The following is a 25,426-nucleotide window of genomic DNA, read 5'->3' on the forward strand; positions in this document are numbered from 1 at the left end:
CCCCAATCAGCTTTGATTATTTATATTACGTCCTTTGTAAACAAATGGCAACATATTAATGGATGTGTTTTGCTGTTTGCATTGGACAGATGAAAATATTCCTCCATCATTCACCAAAAAATTAACCAAAATGGATAAAGTTCTGGGCTCTTCTATTCATATGGAGTGCAAGGTTTCTGGCTCACTTCCTATTAGTGCTCAGTGGTTTAAGGATGGAAAAGAAATATCTACAAGTGCAAAATACAGACTTGTCTGTCATGAGAGCACTGTGGCACTGGAAGTTAATAATCTGGAATTAGAAGATACTGCGAATTATACATGCAAAGTCTCAAATGTAGCAGGGGATGATGCATGCAGTGGCATCCTAACTGTGAAAGGTCGGAATTTCTTTACCTCTTCTTGATTCTTCTTTGTGATTGCTTTTCAAATGTATGACTCTTACCTTGTATCTTTTAGAGTTAAAGTTCTCAATAGTCCCGTTTCTTTAGATATACATTTACCAAGTTCAAGAAATATTCGGTCATTACCTCTTTTCAATAATGTTTTCTTATATGCCCATAAAACTGTCAAAGTAATTCAACTACAGGACTTTAATCAAATATATTTCTCTTAAAATCTATAGAACCACCAAGCTTCCTAGTAAAACCTGAGCGACAGCAAGCCATACCTGATTCTACAGTGGAATTTAAAGCTGTACTAAAAGGAACACCACCATTTAAAATAAAGTGGTTTAAGGATGATGTGGAACTTGTCTCAGGACCTAAATGTTTCATTGGCTTGGAAGGGTCAACTAGCTTCTTAAATCTCTACTCAGTGGATGCTTCCAAGACTGGACAATATACTTGCCAAGTTACCAATGATGTTGGTAGCGACTCTTGTACTACGATGTTGCTTGTGACAGGTGTGCACATTTGATTGTTTTATGTTTCTGTTTAACCTGTGGCTCTGGTCCTTTCTGTGATCTGTTACAGTACATTTATCCAATTAAGAATGTACTCTTCTCTCTAACACAATACACTGTATCTCCCAGGCATTGTTCATATTTTTATCTTTCTACATACTTCCTGATTTAACTTTTATTATTCATATCTGTTTCCTCATAATCTCTTCTTTCCTTCACTCTCTAGAGCCACCAAAGTTTGTGAAGAAATTAGAAGCATCCAAAATAGTGAAAGCAGGTGACTCAGCACGACTTGAATGCAAGATAACTGGATCCCCAGAAATAAGAGTTGTGTGGTACAGAAATGAACATGAACTCCCATCTAGTGATAAATTCAGAATGACTTTCATTGACTCAGTGGCTGTCATACAGATGAACAGTCTCGGTACTGAGGATGGTGGAGATTTCATTTGTGAAGCTCAGAATCCTGCTGGCAGCACAAGCTGCAGTACCAAGGTTATAGTAAAAGGTAGAGATTTCTTTTTCTTTTCCTCGTTACCTGAAACCCACCTTCTTCTTCCCTGGGTATCATAGCTCTTTATTCTTTTACTGTCATTTTAGCTTCCATTTAAGATCATAGAATGTTTTCCCAAATTCATATTTTTTCCCCTCTTTAAATGTTATTTCTTCTTAAGATTTGCTTACATGTAGCCAATCATTCTGAGATATTTTTCTTGTTATTCCCATGCCATAATTCTGATCACTTAACATATTAGTCAAGCATTTCAAATTTTATGTTACAAAAACATATACACAAAAAAATAAGCATTTTTAAATTTTTTGCCTTCAATCAACTTATAAATACATCATCATCCTCACTATAATCATTTTATCATTATATTAATTTATCACTCATAGCAAGGAATACTTGCTACTTATAAACAAGGTGCAAACAATTTAAATTTTAACCTTACATTTAAAACAAGACAATTTTATATTTTTTTCTCTTTAAAAAATTAGTTTCTATTTTTTAAATAATTATATCACTATACCTTGGTGCACATAGTACTTGTTTTTTTCTGCTGCCATTTTCCAATATTTTTGTCACAAAGTCCAAGTTTGTCATGTTGTGAGACAATTATTACAATAACCATTTGTCAAAGTGGAAGGCTTAGATCACAGATGTTGTGATGACTCCCAAGTGTCTAATTTATAGACTATATACAAAACATTTCAATCCCAAAGTCAGGATTTCATCATACCTCATGCAAATCATATTCATTAATATACTTAGGTTTTTGGTTTTGTTTGTTTGGTTGGTTTTTTGGTTTTGTTTTGTTTTCTTACAATCTTTGCATCAATCTTTATAGTCCGAGATAAATTAGTAAGATGGAGTAGACAGAATGTTGAACTGCTCAGTAAAGACGTCTAGCGTCTAGCTTGGGTTCTCTGCCAATGAAGTTGAGTGATTTCGTAAAGGCTAATGGCTTCTCTGAAGCTGTTATTCCTCAACACTCAAGTGATAGTGCTTGACACTACTTGCCCATGATAGTCATTATCTTGACTCTTTCTTCTCATTTAAAGCAAAGAAATAAAAATATTCTGTGACATTAAATAGCCCAATTCATGAGAAACTCTTGTTTTTTACAGAACCACCTGTTTTTAGCAGCTTCCCTCCCATAGTAGAAACCCTAAAAAATACCGAAGTTAGTCTTGAATGTGAACTTTCGGGAACACCACCGTTTGAGGTGGTATGGTACAAAGACAAACGGCAACTCCGAAGTAGCAAGAAATACAAGATTGCATCCAAAAACTTCCACGCAAGTATTCATATTCTCAATCTGGAAACTTCAGATATTGGTGAATACCACTGCAAAGCACAGAATGAAGTGGGAAGTGATACTTGCATTTGTACTGTAAAATTAAAAGGTAAGCATATTTCCTGCATGTGGCAGAAATGGCAGGAATATGCAAAATGCCTATTTTTTTTCTCTGTTCCATTATCTGGACAATCTTTTCAACAATCTCCACTCATTTCTCTTTGTTCAGAACCACCAAGATTTGCCTCCAAACTGAACAGCCTCACCGTAGTAGCTGGTGAGCCCGCTGAGTTGCAAGCATCCATAGAGGGCGCCCAGCCTATTTCTGTCCAGTGGCTTAAAGAGAAGGAAGAAGTGATCAGAGAAAGCGAAAACATCAGAATTACATTTGTGGAAAATATTGCAACTCTGCAGTTTGCAAAAGCAGAACCAGCTAATGCTGGGAAGTATATCTGCCAAATCAAGAATGATGGTGGAATGAGGGAGAACATGGCCACACTGACAGTCTTAGGTTGGTACAGTACTGTACAATAGTCCCCTAATGGACAGTGATGCCAAATGCTGAGATTAGTTACTAAGAGTTACTGGTAGAATCTCATTTTCCAAATTTCTTCTATAACTATATCAATCCTCACCTAATTTAAAGGTTTAGGCGTTTAGGAACTCTACTAGATCTTACAAAACACTTTTCTGTTGCTGCAATTCTAACAAAAATTAGCCATCTATTTTACTGCTTACTTACTATTTTTCTTTATGGATTAGCAGATATAATCATAACTATCTTTTGTTTAAGCATGAAAAATATCGGAGCCCAGCATATAGTACATTGACATTTATTTCCAAAGTACTAGTTATTAAAGCTGACAAGAATTGCAAAGAACAACATTTTATAAGAAAGACTTGCACTTTCATTTTTGGGCATATTAAACGTCAACTATTGCACAAACATACTTCTTAATCATAACTCCTATAATTTTATGTCAGCATGTAATTATGGAATCACATTTTAAAGTCTAAAGAAAGAGCCCTAATATAAGCTTATCACTGGAATAAACAGTCTTAGTGAATTTGATAGTAGAGATAAAGGTAGATAGTAGAGATGTAATAAAGGTAACAGACTTTGACAGATGGCTATCACATTTTATTTCAGAGCCTGCAGTCATTGTCGAGAAGGCAGGACCAATGACAGTGACTGTAGGAGAAACATGTTCTCTGGAGTGTAAGGTGGCTGGCACTCCCGAACTCTCAGTTGAATGGTACAAGGATGGAAAGCTGTTGACCAGCAGCCAAAAACACAAATTTAGTTTCTACAACAAAATCTCTTCCTTAAAGATTCTCTCCGTTGAAAAGCAAGATGCAGGCACATACACTTTCCAGGTTCAAAATAATGTTGGAAAAAGCAGCTGCACAGCTGTGGTTGATGTTTCAGGTTAGTTCCAATATGTTCCTTCCATTGCTTATGCAAATTCCTTTCAAAAGTTTTCTTCTCTCAAGTCTCTTTAATTCTTTCAAATCATGATGAATCTTGCCTTTCCTCCCACAGACCGAATGGTTCCTCCTTCTTTCACACGAAGACTGAAAGATACTGGTGGGGTGCTGGGTACTTCTTGCATCTTGGAGTGCAAAGTAGCTGGATCATCACCTATCTCTATTGCCTGGTTTCATGAGAAAACTAAGATTGTCAGTGGAGCAAAGTACCAAACCACGTTTTCAGATAATGTCTGCACATTGCAGCTGAATTTTCTAGACTCATCAGATATGGGCAACTACACATGTGTGGCTGCTAATGTTGCTGGGTCTGATGAATGTCGTGCAAAGTTGACTGTACAAGGTCAGTGTTAGAAAACCAAACCCTTTCTTATAAATTCGTCTTTGGGTGCACATATAAAATGACACACATTCAGAAGTACTCTTCTTTTTTGATTCAAAATTGCAACTAAAATAGAAGCTTACAAAATCTTTTCATTGTCCTCCATGTCTATGTAGAACCACCCTCTTTCGTGAAGGAACCTGAACCTTTGGAAGTACTGCCAGGCAAAAATGTCACTTTCACAAGTGTTATTAGAGGAACCCCTCCGTTCAAGGTTCGCTGGTTCAGAGGTGCCAGAGAACTGGTAAAAGGAGACAGGTGCAACATCTATTTTGAAGACACTGTGGCAGAACTGGAATTATTTAACATCGACATATCCCAGAGTGGAGACTATACCTGTGTGGTTTCTAACGGTGCTGGCCAAACATCCTGCACCACTCGTCTCTTTGTTAAAGGTTTGCTCAAGTGCATTTTGCTCTTCCTATTTTTCGCACACTGACATTTTTGTTTGTATTTTTATTGTGTTTAACTGTTGTGCTTTGTCACTCACCAGAACCAGCTACGTTTGTGAAGAAATTAAGTGATCACTCCATAGAACCAGGGAAGTCCATAATTCTGGAGAGCACCTACACTGGAACGCTTCCAATTTCAGTTACCTGGAAAAAAGATGGTTTTAACATAACTCCATCTGAAAAATGCAACATAGTAACAACAGAGAAAACTTGCATCCTGGAAATTCTGAATAGCACAAAGAGAGATACAGGACAGTATTCCTGTGAGATTGAAAATGAGGCAGGAAGGGATGTTTGTGAAGCTCTGGTATCTACATTAGGTGTGTTGTCTTTTTCTGTCTTGAATGATTGGCATTCCTCTAACAGGAAGCATGGATTGGTTTTCTTTAAATGCAGTTGCTAATTGTGAGTCTTTCTTATTTAGAACCACCTTATTTTGTTACGGAATTGGAGCCTCTGGAAGCTTCAGTTGGAGATTCAGTTTCTTTACAATGCCAAGTTGCTGGGACACCAGAAATTACAGTGTCTTGGTACAAAGGAGATACCAAGTTGCGGCCAACTCCTGAATATAGGACCTACTTTACAAACAATGTAGCCACACTTGTTTTTAATAAAGTGAATATTAATGACAGTGGAGAATACACCTGTAAAGCCGAAAATAATATAGGAACTGCTTCTTCTAAGACTATCTTCAGAATTCAAGGTGATGATATTATTTTAGAAATTAAGAAATTTTTTTTTCCTTATCTTCTTTTATCTTTATGGGAGATATTTTCATTTCATCTACTAGTGTCTCAATTATTACTTGTCTTCCTACAGAGCGTCAACTCCCACCTTCCTTTGCAAGACAATTAAAGGACATTGAACAAACTGTTGGGTTGCCAGTTACACTCACCTGTCGATTAAATGGCTCTGCACCCATTCAAGTGTGCTGGTATAGAGATGGGGTACTTTTGAGAGATGATGAAAATTTACAGACATCATTTGTAGATAATGTGGCAACTTTAAAAATTTTGCAGACTGACTTGAGTCACTCTGGCCAGTATTCTTGCTCAGCTTCCAATCCACTTGGAACAGCATCTTCTAGTGCTAGACTGACAGCAAGAGGTTTGTTCCCATGTTAATCTTTCTTTTTGCAAACCATGACTTCTTGCTCATTTTCAAAGTAGAAATGGCCAATGAAAAGAGAAAAAAAAAAAAAAAGCATTGCCTTTTCTTTTCATCTTCTAGAACCTAAGAAATCTCCCTTCTTTGACATCAAGCCTGTATCTATAGATGTTATTGCTGGGGAAAGTGCTGACTTTGAGTGTCATGTTACTGGTGCTCAACCAATGAGAATCACCTGGTCAAAAGATAACAAGGAGATTCGTCCTGGAGGAAACTATACCATCACATGTGTGGGAAACACTCCCCATTTGAGAATTCTTAAAGTAGGCAAAGGAGACTCGGGTCAATATACTTGCCAAGCAACCAATGATGTTGGCAAAGACATGTGCTCTGCTCAACTCAGTGTGAAAGGTATCATTATGTGGCATTTACCAATATTTGTTCTTCCCCACCTTTGTGTAATTATCTTCTCAAAGTTTATTTGGTTTTTAAATTTTGGGAATAAACTAACTGGATCATGTTAGAATTTGTCTTAAGTGTAATCCTACCAAAAAGTGTTGTTTAATTGAAATTTGTTAAATGTTGTTTCAACTATCCATTCTCTTTTTCCATTCTTTTCTGTTCTGTGGCATTCTGATTTATCATTACAAAAATTGCAATCAAGTACTTTTATAATACATTAACTTACATGTTTTAGCTTATATATTTAAACTACAAAAATAAACTTATCAACTAAATTCTCTATTAAAAATACTAAAAGCTTATTTAATAAAAAAGACAACCTTATTTTACCACAGAATTCTCAGAAATTCTTACTAACAAACTAGTTTAAATAAGCACTTACGGGATCTTCAACTACAAACATAAGTTATTTTTTCCTTTGATTTACTAGAACCTCCAAAGTTTGTTAAGAAATTGGAAGTTTCAAAGGTTGCAAAGCAGGGAGAATCCATCCAATTGGAATGTAAAATAAGTGGTTCCCCAGAAATCAAAGTTTTGTGGTTCCGAAATGACAGTGAACTTCACGAAAGTTGGAAATACAACATGTCATTCGTTAATTCTGTGGCGCTCCTTACCATCAATGAAGCCAGTGCTGAGGACAGTGGGGACTACATCTGTGAAGCTCATAACGGCGTTGGTGATGCCAGCTGCAGCACAGCGCTGACTGTCAAAGGTTAGACATATTAAGCTTTCTTTCTTCATTCTCCTCTGATTTACATTCCTTTTCAGCAGTGTTATGAACTCCAAAATAAGAGGTCTAGTTAAGGGCATTTACTTGTAATTCTTTACCTAGTTTTTATGAATTATCATTTCTTATGTTACCATACTCTCATATGTTACGCCAGTCACTCTTAATAATTCTAGATTATAATTTTGTTCTCCTTTTTAGTAAGCAAATGTTCTCATCATTTATCTTTTTTTTTTTTCTGGTAGCACCTCCTGTTTTCACCCAAAAGCCTTCTCCAGTAGGAGCCCTTAAAGGTTCTGATATTATCTTACAATGTGAAATTTCGGGAACTCCCCCATTTGAAGTGGTGTGGGTTAAAGATCGAAAGCAAGTTCGAAGCAGCAAGAAATTTAAAATTACTTCGAAAAATTTTGATACAAGTCTTCATATCCTTAATCTTGAGGCCTCTGATATAGGAGAATATCACTGCAAAGCTACCAATGAGGTGGGAAGTGACACATGTACTTGCATTGTCAAGTTCAAAGGTTTGTATACGTGGGCAGAAACATATATGCCTCTTCTTTTCATTTTTTTCTCGTTCGACTAATAACTTATGTAGCTGTGATTCTCATTTTTTTTTTCTAACCATGAATTTCTTTCATTAGAACCTCCACGATTTGTGAAAAAGCTAAGTGATACCTCAACCCTCATTGGGGATGCTGTTGAGTTACGGGCTGTAGTGGAAGGCTTCCAGCCAATTTCTGTTGTCTGGCTGAAAGATAAAGGTGAAGTCATCAGAGAGAGTGAAAGCACAAGGATTTCATTCATTGATAACATTGCAACCCTCCAACTTAGTAGCCCAGAAGCTTCTAATTCTGGAAAATACGTGTGTCAAATCAAAAATGATGCCGGAATGAGAGAATGTTCAGCAGTCTTAACTGTACTAGGTTAGTAACAAAGTACAGCCTGAGGAAAAAAAGTCGAGTTGATTGACCTATTATTATTTTCTGCAAATATTAGCCTTACCCAATATTGATTACACTCTAATCAATATTGATTGGAAGTAATCAATATTGATTTGGAAGGCAATTTTATTTTCAATGCACAATACCTCTTTTTTTAGAACCAGCCAGAATCACAGAGAAGCCAGAACCCATGACCATCACTACTGGAAATCCTTTTGCATTAGAATGTGTAGTGGCTGGAACACCAGAACTTTCAACCAGGTGGTTCAAAGATGGGAGAGAATTATCTGCAGACAGCAAACATCACATCACATTTGTCAACAAAGTGGCTTCACTTAAGATCCCTTGTGCAGAGATGAGTGACAAGGGGTTATATAGCTTTGAAGTGAAAAACAGTGTTGGTAAAAGTAACTGCACTGTATCTGTCCACGTTTCGGGTGAGTACTATGAGGTTTTTATGAATATATAATTTTTCCTGGAAAAAAAAAAAGAGAGCTTCTCCTTAAATGAAAAACTACCCTTCTCCACATAGATCGAGTTGTGCCTCCTTCCTTCATCCGCAAGCTGAAAGACACAAACGCTGTCCTGGGGGCCTCAGTGGTTTTGGAGTGCCGAGTCTCTGGCTCGGCACCGATCTCAGTTGGCTGGTTTCAGGATGGAAATGAGATCGTTAGCGGGCCTAAATGTCAGTCCAGCTTTTCGGAAAATGTCTGTACTTTGAATCTGAAATTATTGGAGCCTTCCGACACAGGCATATACACGTGTGTGGCTGCCAACGTGGCTGGTTCTGATGAGTGCTCAGCAGTGCTGACTGTGCAAGGTCAGTGTGCAAGGATCAGATCCCTGCTTCTCTACATCTCATCCACATGATCAGGCATCTGCCTTGCATGGAATTTCTTTGCTATGTTTTCATTTTTAGTCTTAGCCCCTTTTTCTTCAAGTAGCAAAAGCACTTCTCACTTGGATTTCTTTTTTTCTCTTGATCTTCCCCTCCCCCCGGGGTATCTAGAACCACCATCTTTTGAACAAACACCTGATTCTGTGGAAGTTTTACCTGGAATGAGTCTCACATTCACCAGTGTCATTAGAGGCACCCCTCCTTTCAAGGTCAAATGGTTTAAAGGCAGCAAGGAGCTGGTGCCAGGGGAGTCATGCACCATCTCTCTGGAAGATTCTATCGCAGAATTGGAGCTGTTTGAGGTGGAGCCATTGCAGAGTGGAGACTATTCTTGCCTTGTTACTAACGATGCTGGCAGCGCTTCCTGTACCACACATCTTTTTGTGAAAGGTTTGCTCTTCTTTCCAATTTGTCTCTTAAATTTTTCTGTCTTCACTTGAAGATGTCCATTTTACCCTCATATTTTCTCCTTATAGAACCAGCCACCTTTGTGAAAAGACTGGCTGATCTCAGTGTTGAGTCAGGAAGCCCCATAGTTCTTGAAGCCACATATACTGGCACACCTCCCATCTCAGTAAGCTGGATGAAGAACGAATTCCCTCTTTCACAGTCTCCGAACTGCAGTATTACTATGACAGAAAAATCTACAATATTAGAAATTCTTGACAGCACAATAGAAGATTATGCACAGTACAGCTGCCTGATAGAAAATGAGGCTGGTCAAGATATTTGTGAAGCTCTGGTATCTGTCTTAGGTGTGTTAACAGTTATCTCTTTATGTTGTTTTCTTTCATTTAAAACGCCCTCTTTTAGTTAGCATGATTGATTGACTACCATTCTTTGTACCTTAGAACCACCCTACTTTATCGAACCTCTGGAACATGTGGAAGCAGCCGTTGGAGAACCTACAACTTTACAGTGTAAAGTGGATGGAACTCCAGAAATTAGAATTTCGTGGTATAAAGAGCACACAAAGCTACGATCAGCTCCTGCGTATAAAATGCAATTCAAAAATAATGTTGCCTCTTTAGTAATCAACAAAGTGGATCACAGCGATGTGGGAGAGTACACATGCAAAGCAGAAAACAGTGTGGGGGCAGTCGCTTCTTCAGCTGTGCTTGTTATCAAAGGTGATGATGGGTTTGCTTAACAAATCTTGCTGACTGTTGACAGATCCATTTTCTTAAAAACATCAAAATTTTAATGGATTGAAATATGTTGTGGATGTTTTCCCTCTTGTAAATAAGAATTATTTGTCACTTCATTGCAGAGCGCAAACTTCCGCCTACCTTTGCGAGAAAACTGAAGGATGTTCATGAGACTCTTGGCTTCCCAGTTGCATTTGAATGTCGTATCAATGGCTCAGAACCTCTTCAAGTGTCTTGGTACAAAGATGGGGTACTTTTGAAAGATGATTCTAATTTGCAGACATCTTTCGTTCATAATGTAGCAACTCTGCAGATTTTACGAACTGACCAGAGTCACGTTGGTCAGTACAACTGCTCAGCTTCTAATCCTCTTGGGACTGCTTCATCCAGCGCTAAACTCATTCTCGCAGGTGAGTAGCTTATCACATGACCCTCTTCATCATAAAGCAGCTTCACTGCTCTGGGCCACCAAAGGCTGGTGCCACCTTCTTTCTGCTCCATGTTTGGGAGCGTGAACACTGAAGTCACCATGTTCGTCTTCATTCTTTTCAGAGCATGAAGTGCCTCCTTTCTTTGATCTAAAGCCTGTATCAGTAGATCTTGCTCTTGGAGAAAGTGGTTCTTTTAAATGTCATGTAACTGGAACTGCACCAATCAAAATCACTTGGGCTAAAGATAACCGAGAGATTCGCCCTGGAGGCAACTACAAGATGACTTTGGTCGAAAATACTGCCACTCTGACAGTTCTCAAAGTAGGCAAAGGCGATGCTGGGCAGTATACCTGCTACGCAAGCAATGTTGCTGGAAAAGACTCTTGTTCTGCTCATCTGGGTGTACAAGGTACTTGTCCAAGTAAAGTAGCAAGGTCTCTTTTATGTTTTCAATATCTTAAAATATGGGAGGAAGGGTGTGCTTGAAAGTTATGTTTAGGACTATGTCTAGTAATTAGAAGTGATCATATGGATCCAAGTCCTTCCAAATAGGGTCAAGTTTTAAATTTTTTATTAAAAAAAAATATATAAAACTGGTAAAACATGAACTGAAAGTCCATTTCCAAAGGCTAAAAAATAGAGACTAGAGATAGAGTGAATAAAAATTTTTCACAGAATTGCAAGGAATCCAAGTTTGAAGGAAGTTATCTTAGGGTAAAAAAAAAAAAAAAGTTATCTCAAATGACTTATTTTCCACAGTAATTAGTAGTAAATAAATGGATTTTTTTCCTCTAAGGGATAGCAGAGCCTAAATCCTTCAAAAAGAGTCCAAATTAATTATGTCAACACCTTTTCCTCCACTAATCCCATTTACATAATATTGGAAGCTGCGGGCAGAGGAGTTCATCAATATCTGACCATTTTTTTCTACAGCATGGCTGCTGTTCTCAAAAGTTAAATAGTTAACTCAGTGGACTGCTGGTCTAACCCTTTAGAGAATTTTTAAGGATTTTTGTGATGATGTTTTATAAATATCTTGAAGTTAAAATAGAATTCAATTTAGCAGCCCACTTGCTCTATGGCATATAGCTGTCTTTATCTCCCTAAGCTTGAATTTTCTGCTTCAGTTAATGAAGAAAGCATTGCTCTCCCACTTCAAAGGGAAATTATGAAAGATGTAGAAATATCTAAAGCCTATGTGAGAAAGTAGCACTTTAAAAATATTAAGATATCTGACCCAATTTTGCTATTCTGACTCGTCATGGTACATAATTGATCTTTTCAGCTATAGGAAGTAGACAGTTCTCCACTGATTCACATGCAGGAAAGTAATCAAACTGTCTTATTCCCCATGAGCCTCAGAGTGCTTCCAACAACAGATACACACTCTGCTTCTCATCTTGCACTAGAGAAGTGATTCTTTTGCTGGGACGAGGATTATACAAGAACTAGTGTCTTTTCCTCCTTCCTTTTGCAATAATATTTGATGTGGGTGCTGACAAAAATAAATGTATTTTATTTGAGGAATTTTATCTTTATGTTTCAGTTACTTATTCTTCCTTTAATGGCATCAAAAAAAATTTATTTTCTAGAGCTAAAAGACTTCTGTATTTGACAGAGATTCTTTTTATCATGTCACCTTGAATTATAAATGTCTTTTCCATCTCTTACATTGTGTTTTCCCTCTTGGTTCTGTAGAACCACCCAGGTTCATTAAGAAGCTAGAGCCTTCAAGAATTGTGAAACAAGGTGACTACACAAGATATGAATGTAAAATAGGAGGGTCTCCAGAAATCAAAATTTTATGGTACAAAGACGAGACCGAAATTCAAGAGAGCAGTAAATTCAGAATGTCGTTCCTTGACTCGGTGGCAGTGTTGGAAATGCACAACCTCAGTGTCGAGGACAGCGGAGACTACACATGCGAGGCCCACAACGCAGCAGGCAGTGCGAGCAGCAGCACTTCCTTAAAAGTCAAAGGTCAGGTCTTACTCTTTCTTTGTACTTTTCAAATCAGCCTCTTCTCTAGCTGTCCTTTCAGTACCTATTTGACTTTCTGTCAAGGTCTTAACATTTCTGAAGGATACGATAGAAAATTGTAAGTGGTGTTTTCTCTATGAAGTAATGGAAAACTGATTCTTACTTACAGTTATATACTTACAGAATACATTTCAATTTTCCTTTTTTTTTCTAACTTAATTACCTTCCAATTTTAGAACCACCCATTTTCCGCAAAAAGCCTCATCCCATTGAGACACTGAAAGGAACCGATATTCATCTTGAGTGTGAGCTTCAGGGTACTCCCCCATTTCAAGTTTCTTGGCACAAAGACAAGAGAGAACTTAGGAGTGGCAAGAAGTACAAAATAATGTCTGAGAACTTCCTTACGAGTATTCACATCTTGAATGTCGACACTGCAGACATTGGAGAATATCACTGTAAAGCCACAAATGATGTTGGGAGTGACACTTGTGTTGGTTCTATCACTCTGAAAGGTTAGAGTGACTTCATTCTCTTCCGCTTGTTATTTTTCTTCTAATTTTAATACTCTTTTGACCCCTTAGCTATTGCCCAGTCCTTCATCACTAACTCTCTTCTACTCTTCCTATTTTTTCCTTTCCAAATCTTTTTGTTTAGTGTACATCCCAGTTCTAATTCCTACTGAGTATCCTTGTAGACATTTTTTCCAATAGATTTTGATTAGATTTAGAAAGCTGAAAAGGACAAGACATTCAACTCTCCACTTAATACACACACTAATATGTCCCTGCACCCACTCACCAAAAATGCGTCTTATATACAATAACACATTACCACAAGTTTGATCCCTAGCATCTATGACTTGAGAAAAATACTATTAACCCCACACATTTCAAATCCACTATTTGCCTCTTTCTTATCAGCACCACCAAGATTCGTGAAGAAGCTCAGTGACATTTCTACCATCGTTGGTGAAGAGGTTCAGCTGCAGACTGCTATTGAAGGCGCTGAGCCGATTTCCGTGGTGTGGTTCAAAGATAAGGGAGAAATTGTTAGAGAGAGTGACAACGTATGGATTTCTTATTCAGAAAATATTGCCACCCTGCAGTTTTCAAGAGCAGAAACAGCCAATGCTGGGAAGTACACCTGTCAGATCAAAAACGATGCTGGAATGCAAGAGTGCTTCGCCACAATCTCCGTTCTCGGTTAGTACGAATAGGTGCTATTACAAATGCAAGGCACACACTTACCAGTGGCTGTGTTTTCTTTAGTTTTTCTTTCGATTTGATTTTAAAATTTGCTTGCAATTGACATTTCACTTCAGAACCTGCAGCAATTGTGGAAAAGCCAGAATCCATAAAAGTTACCACAGGAGACACCTGTACCTTGGAGTGCATGGTCACCGGCACACCCGAGCTCAGTACTAAGTGGTTTAAGGATGGAAAAGAGCTGGCAAGTGACAACAAATACAAAATAAGCTTCTTCAACAAAGTATCTGGCCTTAAGATCATCAACGTGGCGCCCAGTGACAGTGGAGTGTACAGTTTTGAGGTGCAAAATCCTGTTGGCAAAGACAGCTGCACAGCCTCAGTTCAAGTTTCAGGTTGGTTGGTTGGTTGGGCTTTTGTTTCAATGTTAGTATAATTCCTGATTTACATATACGTGTATGAGTGTGGCATGGGTCTGGCATCCTCCGAATTAGCAAAATCAGAGGTAACATACCTATAGAGTTAGAAGAAAACCAAGTTCAAAAGTTATATCCCTTTGTCCTGGAGGAATTTTCACAATTCAGGGTGGTGGGAATAAAACTTAATCCCTGGATAAGAATAAAGTGGTCTTCTACTGTCACTTATGCTGAAATAATTCACCGTATAATGAGTCACGGCAAAGAGAGACCAAAATCCCTAGCAAGTCAACCAGCGCATCTTGCGCATTGATTTTCAAAGTTTCCAGTCTTGTGAATCTACAGGGAATTCTTTGATACCCTCGCAAAAGAGCCAAATGGACCTAGGAATATTCCATTAAAAAGACAATAACTCTGTTTTCAAATCATTTTATAACTGATGTCGCTTGTTTGTTTGATTTTTATCACATTCAGACCGAATTGTGCCTCCTTCATTCACAAGAAAATTGAAAGAGGCGAATGGCCTGTCTGGGTCCTCGGTTGTAATGGAGTGCAAAGTCTATGGATCCCCTCCAATCTCTGTCTCTTGGTTCCATGAGGGAAATGAGATCAGCAGTGGAAGGAAGTACCAGACCACCTTGACAGATAACACTTGTGCTTTAACTGTGAACATGCTAGAAGAATCAGACGCCGGTGACTACACATGTGTAGCTACTAACGTAGCTGGTTCTGATGAATGCAGTGCTCCTTTGACTGTGAGAGGTCAGTAATATAGAATTGCATTTCATAATTGACTAAGCATTTTTATCATCACAGATCAAAACTATTAAATTTTTTCTGGTATATGCTTTTTTTGTTTAGAACCACCGTCTTTTGTTCAGAAACCTGACGCCATGGATGTTTTAACTGGAACCAATGTAACTTTCACAAGCATCATAAAAGGAACACCACCTTTCAGTGTCAGCTGGTTCAAGGGTAGCAGTGAACTAGTACCAGGGGACAGATGTAATGTGTCTTTGGAGGATTCAGTGGCTGAACTGGAGTTGTTTGATGTAGATACATCACAAAGTGGAGAATATACCTGCATAGTTAGTAATGAAGCGGGCAAAGCATCTTGTACAACACATCTCTATGTCAAAGGTTTGCTTGGCTGCTATTCCACATTTTTACAATTAACATACATGAAATAATAGACATATCTATATCCATGTGTATATGTGTTTGATTTCATACTTTCAATTTGTTTTTAGCTCCAGCTAAATTTGTGAAGAGACTCAATGATTACAGCATAGAGAAAGGAAAAGCACTGATCCTAGAAGGCGCATACATTGGAACTCCTCCCATTTCAGTTACATGGAAGAAAAATGGCATAAATATAACTCCTTCTCAGAAGTGTAATATAACCACAACTGAAAAATCTTCAATCCTGGAAATTCCAAGTACCGTAGTAGAGGATGCAGGGCAGTACAACTGCTACATTGAAAATGCTTCTGGAAAAGATTCCTGTTCAGCACAAATACTGATCCTAGGTTTGTTGTGACTGTATATTCCTACCTTTAGACACAAATAATCATTCTGGCATGTCTCCTTCATGACTGATTATCTCTCTTGTCTGCAGAACCACCGTATTTTGTCAAACAGTTAGAGCCTGTTAAAGTGACAGTTGGAGATTCTGCCTCTTTGCAATGCCAGCTTGCTGGGACCCCTGAGATCGGGGTATCCTGGTATAAAGGAGATACAAAACTGAGACCCACTACCACCTGCAAAATGCATTTTAAGAACAATGTTGCTACACTGGTTTTCAACCAGGTTGATAGTAACGACAGTGGAGAATACATCTGCAGAGCTGAAAACAGTGTGGGAGAAGTTTCTTCATCAACTTTCCTTACTGTTCAAGGTGATTGCAATATTTCAAAAGTGAATGAATTTGCATTTCTTTTGAACAAAATTTAAAGTAATCTGGTGAGGGCTGTCTTTTTTAGATATGTTTTTTCAAATGTAAAATTTTCTTCCCAAGTAATGTCATCTACAGTTAGTGGCTTATCTTTTCTATCCCCTTCCCATCTCTGTCTAGAGGAAAGATGACTAAATCTTCAGCTGGAAGGATCATGAAATCTTTTTTCTCTTTAATTAAATCGTTAAAAAAAGAGTGACCATATTTTTAAAATTTCACCCCATGAGTGTCTCATTCAGATTGCTAGAAGGCAGTCTTAAAAAGTAGGAGAATCTGCTGCCTACCTGGAGATGTACCTCTCACAGATCAATTTCTCTCCTGACATACATATCTTTATACCTTCTGTGCATTAGGCTGCCCTCAGAGTGAAACTTTTGCTCCAAAAGTTTACGTTTTCCCCTGTGTCCAAGTTAATTCAAGAGATGTTATTGCCTCCTGACATTTTTATAGAAATACCATTACCTATGTAATACTAACTATAAGAAGAATATTCAGTAAATTTAAAACGTCCAGAAGTATTTATTACTTTAATTCGGTTCCTACAGAACAAAAACTTCCACCATCGTTTTCTCGACAATTGAGAGATGTTCAAGAAACAGTTGGACTGCCAGTTGTTTTTGAATGTGCCATAAATGGATCAGAACCTATCTCAGTGTCTTGGTATAAAGACGGCAAGCCATTGAAAGATGGCCCAAATGTGCAAACATCATTTTTAGATAATGTAGCCACTCTCAATATTTTTAAAACAGATCGAAGCCTTGCAGGCCAGTATTCTTGCACAGCTACAAATCCTATAGGGTCTGCTTCTTCTAGTGCCAAACTCATTCTCACAGGTATGTGGATTCTTGAACTTCTTTTTATTTCTGTAAATTAAATTTTTACAATGAGATACGAAATTAGGGAGAAAACGTCATGATTTCTGTAAACTGGGATGGTCCAGACATGGAGTCTGAAAACTCATCTTTCCTTTCTCTTTCTAGAGGGTAGGAACCCACCCTTCTTTGACATTCGCATTGCCCCTGTGGATGCCGTGGTGGGAGAAAGTGCGGACTTTGAGTGCCACGTCACAGGGACACAACCGATAAAGGTCAGCTGGGCCAAAGATGGCAAAGAGATACGAAGCGGTGGCAACTACCAGATTAGTTATCTGGAAAATAGTGCCCATCTGACAATTCTGAAAGTAGACAAGGGAGACTCTGGACAATATACCTGCTATGCTGTGAATGAAGTGGGAAAGGACTCCTGTGCAGCTCAACTTAATATAAAAGGTAAAGTTTATTTTGCATGTGGTCCGACAAAATGTAATCATCTTATATTCAGTACTAAGGGTGCAGTTTTTATCAGGACAAATGAAATTGAGGACAACATTTTTAAGCAAATGGCATAAGAATATAGGAGGAAATGTTTCTTTAGAGAACAGGTGATCTTTTAAAATCTGTATTTCTGTAAAATTTTATAAATAACCCTAAAATTACCTGCTTTGTCTATTTTACATATTATCTAATTCTGTAAATGGTCATAAGTTATTGTTATCATTCAACTCATAAATCAGATCAGAGAATAGTTTAGAATAAAATTTAGAAGGAGGCTGCAATGTTTAGGAACATACTGATATGCTGTATCTAGTTGGTCAGCATTGACTTTCAACAAGAAAATGACTTATTTTTCTTGAAAAGTCTCATTTTAATAACCCACTTCTGAATTCCACTTCATATATCCTTGCAATTTCTTACAGAGAGGCTAATTCCACCAAGTTTCACTAAAAAACTCTCAGAGACAGTAGAAGAAACAGAAGGGAATTCTTTCAAACTTGAGGGCCGTGTTGCTGGTTCCCAGCCTATAACTGTTGCTTGGTACAAGAATAATATAGAGATACATCCAACTTCTAACTGTGAAATCACATTCAAGAACAACACACTGCTGCTGCAAGTCAGGAAGGCGGGCATGGGCGATGCTGGTTTGTACACGTGCAAACTGTCGAATGACGCAGGCTCTGCTCTGTGTACCTCTTCAGTTGTCATCAAAGGTTAGTTATGTTCACAACCTCCAGGCTGTTGTGTTTTTTTCACTGCCTGTAAGATAACCATGTACATTTCTTCTGACATGTCTGTTTCTTCTTCAACTCTGTTGATCGAGTAAGTGATAATGGATATAAATATACATTCTCTAATTGGATTGACATAATTCCATATATGTTTACTTAAAATATATGTAATTTGTAACTTAATTGCATGGCCCAGCAAAGTAGGTGTCATATAATAAATAGATGGAGTGAAAATCTTAGCCGGTAAATTATAATCCCAAAATTCTCTCAGGCAATTAGTGGTCTATGTTTACTTTGAAATTCATGTATAAGTGATGTATAAATTTTTATGAAGCATATGTATTTTGATATATTCTTAGATTTCCATCATTGAATATTGCGTTAGCTTTGCTTATTATACCTTACATCACATTCTGAAACATTCCCTTTTCTAATTATATTTTTAAAGGATTATTGTTTAACATATATTGCCCAAAGCTTTTAGGCTGTAAATGAATATTAATCCTCGTTAAAAGAGTAAATTTGCTTAAAAAGAAAAGAAGATGAGTGGAATGATGTTGCATGTTTTTATGGAGGATGTATTTAAATACATAGTCATAGCTTGAGGCACAAAAATAGACTCTGTCTGATCCTCTGACCATAATGGCTTCACCCAGATGATTATGATGTAGATTCATCAAACTCATTTTACAAACTAACTTCCTAAAGCAGCTTGAAATTGATTACCAGGTGAAGACTGTTGGCCATTTCAGGCTGCACAGATAATAGGTTAATATCACTAATAGGCTAATATCATGGAGGTGTCTTAAAATTCAGATTTCACCACTCATTTAATAGGATTTAAGTGCACTTAGTTTTAAAATATGATTTATATTCCTGATGCTTTTGCCATTGAGTAGATAAAGCTTTCTATAGAATTCTGAGGTTATTTACCTATAGAGTTAAAAAAGAGGAGTAGCCATCAGAAGTTTTAGTCTTTACAATCATGAATTTTGCCTTATCTTATTTAATGGTCTCAGAACCACTAAATAAAATCATACATGACACTGAGTTTCCCATGGCCTTCTTAGCATGTTACTCGTGTCTTTTCATTGGCTTTTATTTGCACACTGAGCTTTAATTCCTAATTCCTTTAGGCAAAGATTGGAATTTAAATGCCACTGTAACTGCATTTAATAGCTAGTGATGAACATCAGAGAAAATCACATATTAAGATGTGGGCTCATGGACTACTCAAATGTTGACTTTCTTTCCCAGAGAGTAGCAAGAATTCTAAATGAGCAGAATTCCCCAATAAGCCCTTAGATTTTAGAGTTCAGAGAAAATGCAGCTTACCCAGGTTTGAAAGAATCAATAGTATGCACAGGAGTCAATAACTGCCAGTAAAATGTTTGCAGTGCTTAATCGGGACAGATGCTTAGGTGGTCTATGGACAGCATGACATCTGTTCTTTGCTTGTTTTTAAACCTCTATCTTTTTTTTTTTTTAAAATCCAACAAATGTAACTATTGATTTTGTAGAGGAATCGATCAGGCACAGTGACTCAGTTCTACTACAGCATCTAGTGTTATTTTAGACGCAAAACGGAGTTCTTTTCTGGAATTTAATACTTATTTGCCTTTCAGTTCTTCTTTATTTTGTGTTTAAAAATGCTTTTTCATTCCAGAACCTAAGAAGCCACCTGTGTTTGATCGGCACCTTACTCCAGTAACAGTGAGTGAAGGAGAATTCGTGCAGCTCAGCTGCCACGTCCAGGGTTCAGAGCCGATCAGGATCCAGTGGTTGAAGGCTGGCAGAGAAATAAAGCCTTCAGACAGATGCAGCTTCAGCTTTGCTAACGGGACTGCTGTGCTGGAGCTCAAGGATGTGGCTAAAGCAGATTCAGGAGATTATGTGTGTAAAGCTTCAAATGTTGCTGGAAGCGACACTTCCAAATCAAAAGTGACCATTAAAGGTACAGACACTTCAAAAGTGTTATTCAGATTAAGTCAGCGACTGCTCACATATATCTTTTACAATTTAAATAGGAATAGAATTAGGTCTTTAAAAACCTCAGTTATTGCTCATTTGTAATTTATAACCTCACTATAATTGAAGTATTAGATAATTTAATGGAAATATTGTCAATACAAATTGTCAGAAATGACCCCAAATTCACTATGATATTTCTATTTCTTGAACCTTTTTCACCATATTCAAGAGGGTGTAATTAGGTGAAGTTCTAAAATGACGCTGTAATAATGTGGCATAAGGTAGCCTGATGGAAATCAAAACCCGGGTGGAAATCTGTATAATAAAGCCAAATCAAGAAAGATAAGGTGTGATACTGCTAATATGATTGCAGTTCAACACTCCAACCTGCATATGATAACTACAACTAGTTACAAATACATGTGATGAAACTGCTTTATCTTCTGTGATCCACCCTCATATAGAATTGCATGATATTTTAGACTCTGCCAAAGTCCTAAAACTTACATTACAAAGAGAATTATTTATTGCAATCTTAAGGTAATTGTGACAGCAAAACATGTAAATGTGTTTTTTAGACAAACCAACTGCTGCCCCAGCAGCTAAGAAGGCAGCCGTGGATGGGAAGCTCTTCTTCGTGTCAGAGCCTCAGAGTATCAGAGTGGTAGAAAGTAAGTGTTCCACGAAATGTACACCTTCATCTATCCTCTACACGTTACTACCAATTTAACTTTGGAAGAACTCATTTTAGAAAATTAAGTTTTTCATTTGTTTCTATTATTTCTTTAGAAACCACTGCAACATTTATCGCAAAAGTTGGCGGTGATCCGATCCCCAGTGTTAAGTGGACGAAAGGGAAATGGAGGCAACTGAACCAAGGAGGTCGCGTGTTTATCTACCAGAAAGACGACGAAGCGAAGTTGGAGATCAGAGACACCACAAAAACTGATTCCGGGTTATACCGATGTGTCGCATTCAATAAACATGGCGAAATTGAAAGTAATGTTAACCTCCAGGTGGATGAAAGGAAGAAACAAGAGAAAATTGAAGGAGATCTTAGAGCATTGCTGAAAAAGTAAGTTCAATAAAAAACTGTAAATTTCCACTCACAAAAGAGATCTCTCAAGGGGTATCGATCATCCCCTCCAAGATTCAGATTGGCAAAGAACATAAGCGTGCAGACATTTTAACAGGAACAAATAAACAGTTACACGATATTTGAGTGGAAGTTATTAACTCATTAAGAACAATTTCTGAATAATCATGAGACAGTTTTGAGAATGAGGTGAACTTTTATTAAAATTTTAAACAAAGGAAATGTCCTATATGGAAAATTGGGTGTGTCTAAGTATAAGATTTTTGTTTCTATGTATGATTTCTCCTGCTCTGAATCATTTTCTAGATCAGCTATTTTAAACATTCGTTATTACCAATAATTTCAACACAATATATATTTTGACATAGTAATTGGATTATTAAATTAATCAACATTTAATTTCCACACATCTTTCCCATGACATTTATCTCTTATTAATACCTTCTATGGCTGTTATTATTTTTCCTTGTAATTATTTCACAAGGCTCTTTAGTTGTAAAGTTTACATGTTTCCACTGTTCTTTCCTTTCTTAAACTCTTTGATCAAATTTTTGTACTTTAGAACAATGGTCCAAACTTAATCCACTCCATCTCCGAACCCACATTTTTTTTTTTATGTTTCACAGTTAACATGGTAAAATCAATATTCTTTGGATAAAGGACACATAACTATTGCTTAGTTAGAAAAAAAATGTAATGACATTCGTAATCTTTGAATGATAATAGACAATTCGAAAAAAATAGAAGACAAGTGGTATATATTTATTTCCTATTTTATTTAGGACTCCAGCCTTAAAGAGAGGCTCTGGAGAAGAAGAAGAAATTGATATCATGGAACTTCTCAAAAACGTTGATCCTAAAGAATATGAAAAATATGCCCGCATGTACGGAATCACTGACTTCCGTGGTCTTCTTCAAGCATTTGAACTGTTAAAGCAAAGTCAGGAAGAAGAGACACATAGATTGGTATGAGCTTTTGTATTATAGCATCATCTTTAAAAATTCACACTTGAAACATCTCATATATGCCCATTGAATTTCCAGACCCTGCAGTTGTATGAGATCATTTAATATAATCTAAGCAGCGTCAAGAATGGAAGCTGAATGTAGTCATGGAGTCCTGCGTAATGCTTATCTTTTTTTTTTTTTTTTCTCTCCTCAGGAAATTGAGGAGATAGAGAAGTCAGAGAAGGAAGAAAAGGAATTTGAAGAACTGGTATCATTTATTCAACAAAGGCTATCGCAGACAGAGGTAAAATGAAGTATGCTGATAATAAAGTGAACAAGTTATTATTGAGAATTAGCAGAACTAATGCATTTTAATTCTTTATTCTCATAGCCTGTCACTCTAATCAAGGATATTGAAAATCAGACAGTTTTGAAAGATAATGATGCTGTGTTTGAAATTGACATTAAGATTAATTATCCAGAAATCAAGCTTTCATGGTACAAAGGGACTGTAAAACTGGAGCCCAGTGATAAATTTGAAATAAGCATTGATGGTGATCGACATACACTCAGAGTCAAAAACTGTCAACTTAAAGATCAGGGGAATTACAGATTGGTGTGTGGCCCACATATTGCTAGTGCTAAACTGACTGTAATTGGTAAGTAAAAGGAGTTTTATTTTTTTTAAGTTGTGAGATCAATTTACTATTAAGCGTATCTGCATGTGATATTGAACAAAATATGTATCGCATCATACCAACAGAACCTGCTTGGGAACGGCATCTGCAGGACGTTACTTTGAAAGAAGGCCAGACATGCACCATGGCGTGCCAATTTTCTGTGCCAAATGTAAAATCCGAATGGTTCAGAAATGGCAGAATCCTTAAGCCCCAAGGTAGACATAAAACTGAAGTGGAACACAAAGTCCATAAGCTGACCATTGCAGATGTTCGAGCAGAAGATCAGGGACAATACACCTGCAAATGTGGAGACCTTGAAACTTCAGCAGAACTCAGGATTGAAGGTGACCGAAAGACTGTGGCTGGAGTTAATCCAGCAGAGATTAATGGCAAATGGTGTGCAGGACCGCTGCAACTCTGCCACCAAACATATCCCAGAGTGCTGCGTGTTCTCATTTTCCAAGACACATACTAATAGCAGTCACTCACATCTCAAAATTCATACAAAATCCAAAGGGAAATGTTCACATAAGTGCCAATTCTTTTGCATAGTTCTTTTGAACCAGTAGACTTCGATCTAAACTAGGACATGACTTTTCTAACAGTCATTTCTGTTAAATTCCATAATTCCGCTAAATTCAATAATTTTTTACAATTTTACTAAATTCTACAGTTCCAACATCTATAATTCTGAATCCTAGAAGGAATTCTTAGAAAAGACCAGATATCGAGGCTATGTATCTAGAAGATCTTAGCTAGGAGTTGATATTTTGTTTATAGGAATTAATTTGACTCTATCTGTATGAAGCTTTATAAATAAAATTAACAAAATATGCGAAGTATATTTTGCAGGTATTTTTTAAAAATAGTTATTTCAGATGAGGATCATATTCCAGTCTTCTGAATCTCTGAAATCAAGTGAAATCTTGATATTTAGAAGCAAACATATTCACTGCCTAATCCTTTGATTGTATGCATTATCTGAAAGCATCCTTGTACTGTATTGAGCAATATTTTGGCTATAATGATAGTATCTACTTCCAGTTTTCCTCTTGAGTTTGAAATGATTGCACAGGGAAAGTGATGTATGTCAAATAAATGATTCTAGGTCCTGAATAGCAAAATTATTTTACAGAAGAAAGAATTTCAAAGGAGAGTAAATTATAAAGTAAAATTAGGTTTACATTCTCTTTATTTGGAACCTCCCATTTTACTAACATTTTTAAAGTTTAATTTGACTTTGGGGTTATAAGCACCCTTGACTATTGCTTTCATGTTAATATTTTAAGGACTTTCAGGGACTTCTTTCTACCCATCTACCTAATTTTTTGTTACTGATGCAAAGAATTGCATTTTCCTCTTGTTTTATATGTTCAGCACTTTTTTTTTCTATTTTCCAGCTAGATACAAAGATGGAGACTTTAAATATCTGAGAAGAAAGTAGTGAAAGAAATTCCTTCCTATATAGTCTAACTTTGAACTCTCTTTGTACTTAAACAGCTGAACCAATTCAGTTTACGAAACGCATACAGAACATTGTGGTGAGCGAGCATCAATCTGCCACCTTTGAGTGCGAAGTGTCCTTTGATGATGCCATTGTAACATGGTACAAAGGACCAACAGAACTGACTGAGAGCCAGAAATACAACTTTAGGAATGATGGTCGCTGCCATTATATGACCATCCATAATGTGACCCCAGACGATGAAGGTAATTGACAGTGACCCTGTGAATATATAATTTAAAGCTTGTCTGTTTTATCTATTTCTACCCTATTTTACGCTTGCACTCTGTAATTCTATATAGAATGCTTTTTTAGGAAAGAGAAGTATAAATAAAAACGTACTATATTTAAACAAAGAAATGTTATTTACAAACATACCAGCAAGCAAATATTTGACGATTCTTTTCCTTAGGTGTCTATTCAGTGATTGCTCGACTGGAGCCAAGAGGTGAAGCAAGAAGCACAGCAGAGCTGTACTTAACAACTAAAGGTCAGAAAACACCACATTAAAACCACTTAGGGATCTTTGAAACAAAGTAGCCTGCCAAGACAATTCTAAATACAAAAATGTTATTTATTATTTTTTTTTTTTCTGCAGAAATCAAACTTGAGATGAAGCCTCCTGGTAAGTTAAAAAAAAAAAATCAATCCTTGCATACAATACATTTCAATGTAATTTTGTAAATGATAGAAGCCAAACTAAAATGTCTAAAAGCATTATCTCTTTTTTTCAGTAAAATATTGTTCAGGAAAATGATACAAATGTTAGGCTTTGTGAGTTTTGGAAACTAGAGATAATAAGATCTCATTCAACTGATGTTTAAGAGCATGCCAAATAGTGTAGCCATAGAACAAAAATTTTCACAGGAAATAAACATGCCTGTGT

At 36.9% G+C, this 25,426-nt stretch overlaps 1 protein-coding gene across 1 annotated transcript in view; it reads left to right on the forward strand.

Annotated features, from left to right (window-relative positions):
- TTN (titin) overlaps positions 1-25,426 on the forward strand; it is a 267,443-nt gene that overhangs the window by 79,611 nt on the left and 162,406 nt on the right. The window contains exons 64-106 of the mRNA XM_011359980.1: positions 90-377; positions 623-901; positions 1,128-1,409; positions 2,531-2,809; positions 2,930-3,211; positions 3,851-4,129; positions 4,244-4,531; positions 4,687-4,965; positions 5,064-5,342; positions 5,447-5,725; positions 5,842-6,129; positions 6,253-6,540; positions 7,022-7,303; positions 7,564-7,842; positions 7,963-8,244; positions 8,421-8,699; positions 8,795-9,082; positions 9,272-9,550; positions 9,637-9,915; positions 10,012-10,290; positions 10,431-10,718; positions 10,861-11,148; positions 12,438-12,719; positions 12,956-13,234; positions 13,643-13,924; positions 14,044-14,322; positions 14,818-15,105; positions 15,205-15,483; positions 15,594-15,872; positions 15,962-16,240; positions 16,843-17,130; positions 17,278-17,565; positions 18,033-18,323; positions 20,008-20,295; positions 20,891-20,983; positions 21,102-21,387; positions 22,191-22,374; positions 22,571-22,660; positions 22,748-23,015; positions 23,120-23,380; positions 24,537-24,746; positions 24,953-25,030; positions 25,139-25,165. Coding sequence (XP_011358282.1) covers positions 90-377; positions 623-901; positions 1,128-1,409; positions 2,531-2,809; positions 2,930-3,211; positions 3,851-4,129; positions 4,244-4,531; positions 4,687-4,965; positions 5,064-5,342; positions 5,447-5,725; positions 5,842-6,129; positions 6,253-6,540; positions 7,022-7,303; positions 7,564-7,842; positions 7,963-8,244; positions 8,421-8,699; positions 8,795-9,082; positions 9,272-9,550; positions 9,637-9,915; positions 10,012-10,290; positions 10,431-10,718; positions 10,861-11,148; positions 12,438-12,719; positions 12,956-13,234; positions 13,643-13,924; positions 14,044-14,322; positions 14,818-15,105; positions 15,205-15,483; positions 15,594-15,872; positions 15,962-16,240; positions 16,843-17,130; positions 17,278-17,565; positions 18,033-18,323; positions 20,008-20,295; positions 20,891-20,983; positions 21,102-21,387; positions 22,191-22,374; positions 22,571-22,660; positions 22,748-23,015; positions 23,120-23,380; positions 24,537-24,746; positions 24,953-25,030; positions 25,139-25,165 — 11,112 coding nt within the window. The remainder of the gene's footprint in view (positions 1-89; positions 378-622; positions 902-1,127; positions 1,410-2,530; positions 2,810-2,929; positions 3,212-3,850; positions 4,130-4,243; positions 4,532-4,686; positions 4,966-5,063; positions 5,343-5,446; positions 5,726-5,841; positions 6,130-6,252; positions 6,541-7,021; positions 7,304-7,563; positions 7,843-7,962; positions 8,245-8,420; positions 8,700-8,794; positions 9,083-9,271; positions 9,551-9,636; positions 9,916-10,011; positions 10,291-10,430; positions 10,719-10,860; positions 11,149-12,437; positions 12,720-12,955; positions 13,235-13,642; positions 13,925-14,043; positions 14,323-14,817; positions 15,106-15,204; positions 15,484-15,593; positions 15,873-15,961; positions 16,241-16,842; positions 17,131-17,277; positions 17,566-18,032; positions 18,324-20,007; positions 20,296-20,890; positions 20,984-21,101; positions 21,388-22,190; positions 22,375-22,570; positions 22,661-22,747; positions 23,016-23,119; positions 23,381-24,536; positions 24,747-24,952; positions 25,031-25,138; positions 25,166-25,426) is intronic.

This window comes from Pteropus vampyrus, unplaced genomic scaffold, assembly GCF_000151845.1.
Source record: "Pteropus vampyrus isolate Shadow unplaced genomic scaffold, Pvam_2.0 Scaffold2, whole genome shotgun sequence".
In the NCBI taxonomy this organism is placed as follows: domain Eukaryota; kingdom Metazoa; phylum Chordata; class Mammalia; order Chiroptera; family Pteropodidae; genus Pteropus; species Pteropus vampyrus.